This window comes from Podarcis erhardii (assembly GCF_964252035.2).
Source record: "Podarcis erhardii genome assembly, chromosome: 8".
NCBI classification, from domain to species: domain Eukaryota; kingdom Metazoa; phylum Chordata; class Lepidosauria; order Squamata; family Lacertidae; genus Podarcis; species Podarcis erhardii.
Window position 1 is genome coordinate 26341257 of NC_138499.1, and position 11891 is coordinate 26353147.

At 41.9% G+C, this 11891-nt stretch overlaps 1 protein-coding gene across 5 annotated transcripts; it reads right to left on the bottom strand.

Moving 5' to 3' along the window:
- Nucleotides 1–1078: 1078 nt before the first annotated feature.
- Nucleotides 1079–9838, bottom strand: PDP1 (pyruvate dehydrogenase phosphatase catalytic subunit 1). 5 transcript variants are annotated; one of them, XM_081873779.1, is made up of 3 exons: nucleotides 9650–9838; nucleotides 6534–6568; nucleotides 1079–5003 (listed from the first exon to the last, which is right to left on the bottom strand). In XM_081873779.1, the coding sequence occupies exons 2-3, from the start codon at nucleotides 6562–6564 to the stop codon at nucleotides 3349–3351; spliced, it is 1686 nt and encodes a 561-aa protein (XP_081729905.1). In that variant the 5' UTR covers nucleotides 6565–6568; nucleotides 9650–9838; the 3' UTR covers nucleotides 1079–3348. The 5 variants fall into 5 exon arrangements, with proteins under 5 accessions (XP_081729905.1, XP_081729908.1, XP_081729906.1 ...); XM_081873782.1 differs by lacking the exon at nucleotides 9650–9838 and adding an exon at nucleotides 9119–9260; XM_081873780.1 differs by lacking the exon at nucleotides 6534–6568.
- Between the last annotated feature and the right edge of the window lie 2053 nt (nucleotides 9839–11891).

Below are 11891 nucleotides of genomic sequence, written 5' to 3' on the forward strand. Positions count from 1 at the left end.
TTACTAAGTAACCATGCTTATTATCAATGCACCTCACAGCATTTGTGTACTTTTTTATTGGAAATATCTAGGGAACGATTTGGAAATTTGTTCGATGAAGTAGGACAAGTTTAGCAGACATATAAAAAGCCATGAAATGGAGACTTCAGTATAATAATGACTTCTGGCATTTATATGGGTACCCAGCAGCTTTCCAGCAAATTCAGCAATGAATGGCTAATTTCACTATTCTTATTTCCCCTTTGGAAAGTCAATAGGGAAGTTAAACGGGTTTTAAACAGGGTTACTTAACATGTACCCTACATTAGAATCATTTAGCTCAAGGGAAGGCACCATTTACACACAGAATGCCCCCCCCCAACATAAGATATGCCAGGCTTCCTCAACCTTGGCCCTCCAGATGTTTTGAGACTACAATTTCCATCATCCTTGATCTCTGGTCCTGCTAACTAGGTATCATGGGAGTTGTAGGCCAAAAACATCTGGAGGGCTGAGGTTGAGGAAGCCTGAGATATGCTATCAGAGCATAATTGAAACGAGACTTGTTTTCCTACTAAAGGGAATGACCAGAAAACAATCACATGGGAGGGAATAGCAGGGCTCTTAGTTTGTTTCACAAAGCTACACCTTGCTTGAGTTTTATTGTGAAACAACTGAAGTCCAATTTCCTTATTCACTACTATATATTTTTAAGTTTGCTTTTCCTTAAAGCCAGTATCTGAACAACATTGTGCCCCCATTGCCTCAGCTGTTTCCCAAAATGCAGCCCAAAGCCACATATTCCACCTACTGTGAATTTGGGGCAACAAAATAAAATGGAGGAAACTAAATCAGTGCACAAGGCAAAGGAAAAAAGCAAAACTAGTTCTATTCTAACTCATATACCAGCTCTTTATTCCAATTGCAGGTTGTCTTGAGACAGGACAGCTTTACTGTGTGCATCTTCATAATACCACACATTAATTCTGCTATTTTAGATATAAATCCACTGATCAAATCTGACACTTTACACCATCTCAGAAAGGCAAACCAATACTGTAGTTCAATTAATCCTAATAACAACTCTAATGCATTGATATTCATATAATAATTTTATTGAAGTCTACTAAAAGATATTTGTTCTTAAGGTCTTATCACGTGATGTTCAGAAAGCCACAATGCTGTTTCAGTTCATTGCATACATATTTTGGGAGTCTTCAGTTACATCTTGTTCACCTTGCATTTTACAAAGTTGCCCCCACACCAAGTGCTAAACATACAGGATGAGGGTTCAATTTGTTAAGACTAGTACCAAACCAAAATAAGACATTTACACGTACTGTACATTTCACAAGTAACATAAGGAAGTCTGGATAATGTAACAGTTTAGAATTATTTTGTAGCCAACACATAAAATAAAAGAAATTGACCTAGCCAATGATATTTAGTCATATTGCATGTAGAAAGGCAATGAAGATTATAAGCTGCTTGGTTTTGTCATTAGCACAATAAAAACATTCAGGTTAGGGTCTGGAAAAATAGGATAACTTAATTACTTTTTTTGCACACAAAGGGAGAACAACAATTTGTCAAAGCTATGGACAGGACTTCGAATGTGTAGGTTACTTCATAAGCATATGAAGTGAGAATATCTTCTGACACTTGCATTTTCAAACCTGTTACTTTATAAGCAAGTATGTCCTTCAGTGCACAGAAAAAAGATAAGGGAACATTACTGCTAAGAAACTTAAGTGCTGCAATAAAGTATTTTGTAACAGGAATACTCTGGAAGCACTATTCCTTGACTCTCTTTTTAAGCATCCACATGGTCAAGAGCACCAACATTCTTCAGAATGTGTCAGCTCAATAGCTATGTGAAGAGGAAGATTTAAAATAGAATGCTTATTAGCTATTTAGAGAAGCACAAAGAATGTTAATTTTATCTACAAGTGCTTCATATTTAGACAATAGCTAGTCAAAGTAATGTTTGCATAATGCTTTCTATCATAGCTATACTACAGTTTAATAATAGCAAAAAAAGCAATTTATTTTGTTTTTATATTGGGAGAAGTCTTAAATATTACACTGTGCTTCAGAACATAAAACTTGTGGTTGCCAAAAATGCTTTTTATCTGACAATTCATAAGCATTCTATGCGACAGTGGCACAACGCTTTGTGATGAAACATGCACTTTTAGGAGTTTTTTGGATGCAATCAAATGTGCACAACTAACAATGATATTTTGAAAGGTGTTACAATTAATGTGGGAATGCCAGTAGGAGGAGCATGCAGCTGTTTCCCCATTACTTGACCTATTTACAAATCTTATCACAATGCTTTCTTCAAAAGCCGACGTGAGAACCATGTTATATGGATATGCTTTTGCGTCGTGATACTTAAAATATCCAAAACACCAACCAAACTGTCACTCAAACTACAACATATGTGACTACACTAGTTTACAAAGTCACTACTGATTGCCTAGGTTCAAACACAAGAACAGGGACTTATGACTGGAAATAGGTTTGGTACAAGTCAAGACTGTTGCTTGCCATGTTTTGCAAGACAGCCCTATTGAAAATTAGCTCAAGTTTCAGAAAACGTAGAATCATAGTTTCATAATGCAAGTCAAAGTTGTTTTGCATGTCCCCCATAACCCATTTTCTCATCATCATTTATTGCCCATTGAACTGTGCAAAATATAATCTTCTCAAAGTAAGTCATCTGGTGCAAAATTTTATTCCACTACTATGTTTGGACAGGCTTAAGGTATTTATGGCTTAGACTTACTCTTTTTAACAGTGGTATTCTAGGCATGTGTTTCAAATGATATATCATTACTCAAGACCAAGAGGATAGCTTCTATCAAGACATTTGCCAACCAGTTAAAAAGTTCTCTTCCTTTCCTAAAGGGAAGACACCATAGCTACTTTGTAAATAAAAAAGTCATCAGCCCTATTTAAATTCAAATTTACAACCAAGTTACCCTCCAATGTACTGTATAGTTACTGGAGATACCTACCTATACAGATATTTACATGTGACAAAACACACAATATTTTTTTTTGCCTTGCAAGACATTGCACTGATGCATACAAAGCCTTTACTTCTCCAAGAAATCCCAAATTACAAGCCACTGTTCAAGCAGATAGGTTGAATAGTGCAAAGTTGTCCCAAGTTGTTCTGCTCTCCTGTTAGCTTAATTTGAAAACCCTCTGACCATTGCTCGATTTGTGCAAATTATACTTGCTTCAACTGTAATTCTGACGGCCAGAGATTAATCAAATAAGTTTCATTATCATGTCATACAGTCAGTACTGGCCATTTTGTTCTGTGAAAACTTTGGTTCACACGTTTCAGTTTAAAATTTAAAACTCTTCATTTTGACATGCACCTATAACATGGGAATTAAATTGCACCACTATAATTGTGATATCATCCCGGTACATCCGAGCCAACTCTTCTGGAAGACTGAGCATCTTTGACAGCCGTTCATGATCAACGGTACCAAACTCATTATTTCCAACCGCATGGCGTATCAAGTGAGTTGCTGCATTTTGGTCTTCAAAGGCTGAAGAGACCCGTGCTCTCCTTTCTGTTAGAAGACCATGCATCTGTCCCAGAGTTACCTTATAACCTCCAACAGCTATTGGTTCTTCATGATGAACACCTGTCAGATACTCACCTACAATTCTAACCACATCCTGCCTGTGCATGGTTTCCCACAAGCCATCTGTTGCCAGTATCAGGAATTTGTCCTGAGGTCTTAATTTGTGATGTATTATCTCTGGCTCAGCTGTGAGGTATGGAGGAGTATGGTAGTTTGGTGGGATGAACTTTGTATATTCGTTATCATTGAGCTGATCTGGGCCCGTCTCTATCACTCTCTTCTGAAGGTCAATGCTCCATTTAAATTTGACATCTCCAAAAGCTCTGAAAGGCATCAGCAGGCCCAACAGTCTATCTTGTTTCACAACACTCTTTTCTTCAGACTTTGGGTGCTCCACTTTGAGTCGTGCAATCTCACTTTCGTTCTGTGCATTATGATCATAAGACAGAGCAACAGCAGACCAAGATCCATCCTCTTCTTGGACACCAAGCATGGCCCTGCTGTCACCAGTATTAGCAACATGTAAATCAACTCCATCAACATGCGCCACACAAGCAGTTGCACCAGAGAAGGCTACACGTAGTACCAAATAATTGAGAAAAGAATTTGGATCGCCTACTTGAGCTTCTAAAGAAATGTCATTGTCAAGCCTTTTAAAGGCATTAATTAAAGCCTCTTTTACATCAGTTGTCTCCCCAGTGTTAAGGTCTATGAGTTCCTGCCAGTAAGTTCGTAAGCTGTTAAAATACAATTTGGAGGCTTCTTTACTGAAATAATCATTGGGGTGCTTGTGCCACTGTAAGATGGGCAACAGGGCCCTACCACTCTCAACAGCATTTTCTATTTCAAGTAAAGTCTCATGGGGTAACAGAGAAACAGCTATGTAATAAAACAGTCTTTCACTGACAGCTTGTGCACAGGCACATCCTGCATGGCCATCAAACACACCAAGAAGCATTCCTCTTGTTTGCAAGCAAGTGGCTGCACTTCTTCTGTCTTCTATTGGTGCATTGGCAGGAAGCTGGTTGCTATCAAAGCCAAGGACAGAACTTAAGTTTTTGCCATCAAACTCTGGCACTTTGAAACTGTATTCATTTGCCTTCAGGATGCTGTTGACTTGCGGAGGTGTGAGGTAAAACCTCTGTGGTGTGGATACATAGTTTCTTGCATGAATAAACTGACTGAAATTCTCCTTCGGCCTACTGAGTGTTGCAAACTTCTTCGGAGGAACATACCTCAAATGATTGTGAGTTAAGTGAGGTGACAAGCAACACAGATGTTTATGATGACAGTAGCATGCGGTGTTGTATATCTTGCCAATCTCACAACTGCGAATTAATGGGAGCAATAGCTGAGTTGGTGCTGGCATGGCATCAGAGAACAATGGCAACCTGGGGTTTCTGACTGGAATTGCTGTGGGGGGGGGGGGGAACACAAGCAATAAGTAAGCTTAGAAATAATTTTAAAGGAAACAATACACATCAACTACTTTATTCTAAATGACAATTTAATATGCACAATTAATTAACAGCAATTAACTGACAAAAACAGCAACACATTTAATGAAAGTTTAATAGACTAATCTAAGGCTAAATTTCCTCAAGGAGAACATATCTCAGTTCACACTGTTATACTTGTGTAGAACTATAAACAGAGTGACCTATTTTTACAGCTGTACTAACTTAACCAGAACTTTATATTGGGAGTGTGAAAAGTCAACTAAAGGTTAAAGTATGAAGAACAGAGTAGACTGAGATTCAAGACTTCTTCTTGAAGACAGTCTCCATTTCTGAACTGGCAGTGAGGAGAAGTAAAGTTTATCCAGCCCAAGATTTTTATTTATTTATATTGTTACTTATGATAATTTTTCCAACACCTCCCTCAGTTTTTACAAATTCAAGGTCAAGTGTGTACAAACAATACATATATGTGCATTTGTTTAATCAAAAGGTAAGTCATACTTGGTTTAATGGGACTTAGTTCCAAACAAGCATAGCATTACAGTCTTAATATCCTATAATAAATTTGCTGCACCCCATCACCTATCTTTTTGAAGTTTTATAACTACTAGATATTTAGGAGCTACAAAACTTCATTCAAGGCTTCTAAACCCTTGTTTGTTTGCTGCTTTAACAAATTTGATAAATAATAATAAATCTTTACTCTGACCTCAGTCAATGATTGCTGTGGATTGCATGCAATACCATCTTTTCTACTAAGCTATGCATTCATATAGAACACATATTCAAATGACACCCTACCTACCACTACCAAACTAAGGCCAGCCCAAATTTATGAACCACAACTGGGGTTCAATGAGGAGGAGGTGAAGCTACCACATATATTATCTACTAAGTATAATCAGGCTTAATAGTTTCCCTTTTCATCCAGAAGATATTTGCTCAATTGTGCATAGTTTACTATAGGACCTACTGTTTTGTTTTTTTAAAAAAAACTTTGTTTAAAGACTCACTAATTCAAGTGAGTTTATTTGTTTTGTATAAAGTTTAGATCCAGCCTTCCAATAGAAGCTTCTGAAAGCTGGTTTAAGAAAGTTATGGTGCACAATATTACTAATATTATAATATTTATTCATATACCTTCTTTCCCCCAGTCAGGGACTCATTATAGGTTATTATGCATAACATCCTGCTAATTTTTCACATTTGAACAAATCAACATTATGCACAAATGTGATACTTTTGTGAAGATGAAACTATTTTTTCTCTCTGTACTGCTTCACATTCACAACCCTTATTTGTAAAGATTCAAATCCTAGGAGCATGAACTACTCAGCTTAGGAGGCAACACAAATTTAAAGTAACCTTCAGAGTACTATAACTTGCAATAACATATATTCATTATATAGTCTTCTAACCCCACTATCATCCCTCCAAATTCCTATTACAGTACTCAGAAAATAGGAGCACAAAAAATACATACCAATCCGCCTGGGCCCAGGACACACACACATTCTCCTGTCACAACAAGAAGCCGCCAACATCCACAAAGCAGTAGCCCAGGAAAAGCAAGGCAGAGAGTTTATTAAAGAAGGAGGAAGAGGTCTCCAACATTGAAGGGGGACAGAAAGACAAACAGTTTGTTTGTAGTGACAAGCATTAAGAAGCAGCAACTGCAGCACAGCCATCTCTCAGCAGCATTGTCTAATCCTACTGCAGCCCCAACTCACTGCTCGTCATCCCTCTTGCTGAACAACATAGCACTCAGTTCACGCATGATTCATCTGTCAGCCCAACCTAAAGAGCAACAAGCACACTCATCCTTTTAAAACAGGGCTGGAGACCTTTTTTTTTTTTTTTTAAAAAAAAAAAAAAAAAAAAAGCTAAGCACCAACTTTAGTTGATTAGAGCCACAATCAAAATTATAGGTACCAGCTCTGCATGGGACAATGTAAAATTCCTCCTTAGTTGCTACAAACTAAGGTGCTCAATATTATTCCAGCTCTGTTCGCCTAACAAACATTAGTAAACATATTAGATTCCTGCTCTGTGGAATTTAAAACCACACATATATGCCACATTAAATATGCTCATGGGTAATCTGAAAAAGGTGCACATCATTAACAGAGAGAGGGAAGGAGCCTCCCTCTACAAAGCAACTTATCCAATAGTGCCTTCCTTTTTTCCTCCTATAACCCTAACTTGTTGAGGGTTTTATATACATGTACATATTTATTAGGGAAAGCTTATCTGGGGTATTGGTGGTGCTAAAACTATGCACAGATGATGTCTGCAACCCATACATACAGAGGGGTTCATTATAATGAATATTCAGCTCAGCTACAAGGAATCAAACTGGTCCATAGCCAATTCAAGTGGAAGACAGGCACAACTGCAAGACCACTAGTATCTCATCAGCTATTCTATCTGCAAGGATACCTTCTTACTCAGTATGGTGGTATCTTCACAACAAATTAAAAGAGCTTCTCATTTCCAGGAAGCCTGTGCATCCAATCATACACCACAAGGCCTGGGAACAATTGTTGTGCTGATGAGGTCTTATTCACTGCTTAGGTTTCAAGGCAGGAGGAAATATGATTATCAAAACTGCGATGATCAATTGGTTGGACTGATTTTTTTTAATCAGTTAATGTAATAGAAATGTCCCTGAACAGCTTCTTTTAAAATATAAATACATGCATATTTTAAATAGTACTTAATGTGAACTGAAGCAGTACTGTATTCTCTCTTCAAAATGCGGGAATGCCTCTTCTAAGATAATGGGAAGTATGCAATGCCCTTGTTCCACTGGCCCAAGGATTTATACATGTGCAGTGGAACTTTCCTCTAGCAATCCCAAATTCTGCTCTGGAGGGTTGTGGGAACCCTCGGAACAGATTTAGAGGGCGCACAAGGGGAAGGAAACGTGCAATGGTAAATATTTGTCCTAACAGAACAAGAGACTTAAGCTTTGGACTACTTTGGATACAAGCCAATGCCTGCTCTGATACCAATCTAAAGATAAACAATGTCTGCTTCTTACTTCTGAACTATAATTCTTTACATCTCAACTAAATTTGCATATGGGCCATCAGCCAGGATTTAGCAATGGCTCTAGTTGTAACATCTAGAAGCACATCAAGTGAGACCCTTTGCCTATCTTCCTCAATACAGTGATAGAACAGCAACAGTCCTCCAAGGTTTCGGAAAAAAGGAAGCCTTCCCCAACCCTACCTGCAGACTAAGCCTTCCACATGTAAAGAATGTGCTCCATTGCTAAACCTCCCTCCCTTGCGTCTTGTGCGCAGATCACGATTTAAGAGACCACAGATGCTTCCATCAACAAGACGACCCCAGTGCAGCTTCTTTCTTCTTTAGCAATTTGAAAGGGACACACTGGTTGGGGAACATGCAGCTCTCTGGATGTTGCCAGGAATTCCCACTCCCGGCCAACCAAGGCCATGGGAAGAAGGCAGACAGGGATTTCAGCCTTGCAAGTATCCCGAGGGCCGCAGTTCCCCTGCCTTAGCTGAAAAGGGCGTACCTCGCCTCGTCTGCCCATTGCGCCTTTCTGGCCAGCCGGGAAGTGCAGCCTGGATTATACACGTGGGAAGGGAGATAACGGGTTAACTTCGGGTTGTTGTTTTTTAAAAACCTAGAGTTTGATTACATATTGGTGGAAATTGGGCTGTCTCTCCCCGCCCCCCCCCAAATAAAAATAAACCTCAGCACCAGCAATGAATCTGGGCCTCCCTCCCTCCCTCCCTCCCTCCCGGGCATCCTTTTCAGTAGCTGGGCGGCACCTGCCACAAGAGCAGCCTCACAGCCACCACAACCACCTCCTCCTCGCCTCCACCTACTCGGCGGCCCCAGGCATCGCCTCAGGCAAGAGCTGACACCTAACCCTCCCCGGGTCTTTCCTTCATTCTCTCACACACCCACCGGCAGACAAACGCTCCGCTCCGCCCCAGGGCCTGTGTCAAGACCACAGTCAGGACAGACACAGACACACACACACACACAGACACACGCACACACACGCAACACACCCTCCTCAGAGAGACTGACCTGCTCAGCTTTAGGGTCGGGGCCCCGCTCGGGCAGCGGGAAATGGAGAGCGCGGGGAAGTTTGACACCCACCCCGCCTCTTGTCTGTCAGGCCCCCTCAGCGACGGCCGCGCGCCAGGTGGAACTCGCCGCCGCCGCCGCCGCCGCCCTTCCTCCACCCGCCCCCTTTTTTCCCTTTATTCCGCCGCCGGCAAGCGAGAGCGCGCCCCCGTGTGCGCGCCCCCCCCCCGCGTTCCCTCAGCAGCAGCAACGGCAGCAGCGCCGAACGCCCAGCCCGCCGCGTGACAGCTTCCCTTGTGTCGTGGGCGGGCTTTTTCCCCCCTTTCTCCTTTTTTGTGACGAGCCGCGGCTTATAAAAGCCTCCGTTCGGCCGGGCTCCGAAGCTCCTATTGGCTGAAGGGCGACTCTCACGTGAGCCTCTCCCGTTCAGCTTCCCCCGCCCCGCCTCGCCCCGCCCCCTCCTCTATCTTACAACCCCCCCCTCTTTTTTTCTCTCTCTCTCCTTTTTTCTTATATCAACGGTTTCCTTACCGGCGGAAGGATTTCACATTCTCGTCTTCTTCGGCCTGCTTTGTTCCATTGGTGGGTCAAGAGCTTGCCGAAGCCGCCTCCGCGGATGAGTTCCTCCTCGTTCTTCTTAGCGCATTTCTCCTGGCTCTGTTAGACGCAAAGAGGCTGTGAGGAGAGAAAAAGGGCGGGCTCGCAAGAAGAGGCTGCGCTTTGCCGGGCCCGCCTTTCCTTCCTCCTGGCCTATCGGAGCTCTTGGCGGAGGAAGGGCGTGGCCCGCATTCCTCCTGAGAAAGGGCGCGGGAGGGGGCTGTTAAAAAACCTCGCACGGGCGAAATAAACGGTCGCATTTCCTTCTTCCGCCGCCTGTTTCCTAGCGCCAAGCAAGGTCACTTTCAAACCTTTTGTTCCCCGTTCTGTATACATACATTGGAAAAGGTGGTCATAAAGATGAGTGCCAACAGTGCCCGTATCCTAAAGTGCCTTTCCTTGGAAGAAATCATCACCGACTGCGGGTACAAATCCTCATTTATTTTAGTTTTAGGGGTGCTAACTTGGAATAAAATATTCGGGGGGTGGGCAGGTAAGCCCCGTCCCGCATAATCGATCGCAAGACATGGCGCATGTGCACCATTGGAATGACAGTGCCCATCAACTTTTTTGGGGGGGGGGTCCTGACCCCCTCAAATATTTTATTGGGAGGGAGCGAAGGGACCTCGGCCCCTAGGAATTGACTCCTGTGTGTTAGTTTGTATGCTCATCTCCAGGGAAAGGAGGGGGCTATGTGAGGGAACACGACCCCCCCTCCCCACCTTTATCTTTACAACAACCCTGTGAGGTAGGTTAGGCTGAGAGAGAGAGTGTAAAATGGGTTATGGCTGGCCGCCACTGATGGGTGGGGATGGGGTTGGAAAAAGTTCTGGTGCCCCCTGGTCCTAGCCCAGCACTAGGCAAACAGAGACAGGTCTCTGCCCGCAAAGAGCTTACATTCTAGAATAATTGAAGAGGGGAAGAAGTAAGAGGTGAATGCAACTATCCTCTCTACTGTTAGCGAACTCAACCCCATGAGCATAAAAAAATGGCACTGTCCAGCAGAAAGGTGTCAACAGACAGGTTTGCAGGAGTCTGTAAAAGCTGGAGGGACCCCCTAAGGGATGGACCCCAGAACAGAATAAGGAGGGCTGAGTGTGCTCCTTGGTCACAAAATGCTTTGAGGAAATGAAATGGGAGTCTCCTGAAAGCAGGCTTGATAGGAGCACTCTTCGCAAGTTTTGTTTGTTGCAGGTCCCCCCTTGTGTGTACTGTCTTCCATTTAAAACGAATGTAGCTGATGTGTAAAAAGGACTTTATAATCTGAACATGGAGACGATGTATGTACTTCTGTAACCCAAGAAAAGCTTTAATAAAAACAATTAAATAATAATCACACACACAATGAATAGACAAGTGCACTTGGTGATGCTGTTCCAGAATTCAAAGTAATGTGATCCTGCCTTGACCTCATTTTCCCTCGAGGATTACCTCATTTTCCCTCGACCTACCTATCCACTTATCAGGCAAGAAGCTTTGCACCTTTTAATAACTGCATCATAAAATCAAGACATGATGATCAATAGCTCAGACTTCTCCCACTGCTGCATCTCTATGCTGCAAAAAGTTCCCCTTGTTTGATTTCTGCCTGTTACATGGTTGTTAGAGTAGCATTACATATTTTTAAACATCAGTCTGGTCTCCATGCAGAATCAAAGTGACACCAAATTAGAGAAACGGAGGGTGAGGTGAAGATGCAATATGATTGATAGTTCTATTTATTATCCACTCTTTCAAGCAGCTCAATCAGGGTAACTTTGGTTGCCTGTCCAGACACTGCTGCTCAGAAGCAGACTCCCTTCAATTAAATTTACTCCAACAAATTAAATTTGCATGCCTTGGGAGCGATCCCTGATGACCAGTGTTTGCACCATCTGTGCACCTGTGGCGTTTTGCAAGGAACATGTTCCTACCCCACTGGACTTAATCAAAATAGATGCAGAAACAACAGAGAAAGGGGGGATGGCAACATGTGGAGCAAAGAAACAAATGTGTGGTTATGAAAGTATAATTAAGATAAGGCTGTAACACTTGGATTCTAAAATCACATTGACATCAGTGAAGATAACTTTTCAAGTTACATCATACAACAGCCTTTATGAAAGTTTTAAAATGTGTTTTGCAACTGCAATGAACATGTTTTAGTTAGCAGTCATTTAGAAGTCCAATCAGGACT

Coding starts and splice junctions, on each gene's coding strand:
- PDP1 (XM_081873778.1), bottom strand. CDS start 6,738: ATGGCTGTGCTGCAGTTGCTGCTTCTTAATGCTTGTCACTACAAACAA. Junction 5,004..6,533: donor TCCTGGGCCCAGGCGGATTG/GTATGTATTTTT, acceptor CCCCCCCCACAG/CAATTCCAGTCAGAAACCCC.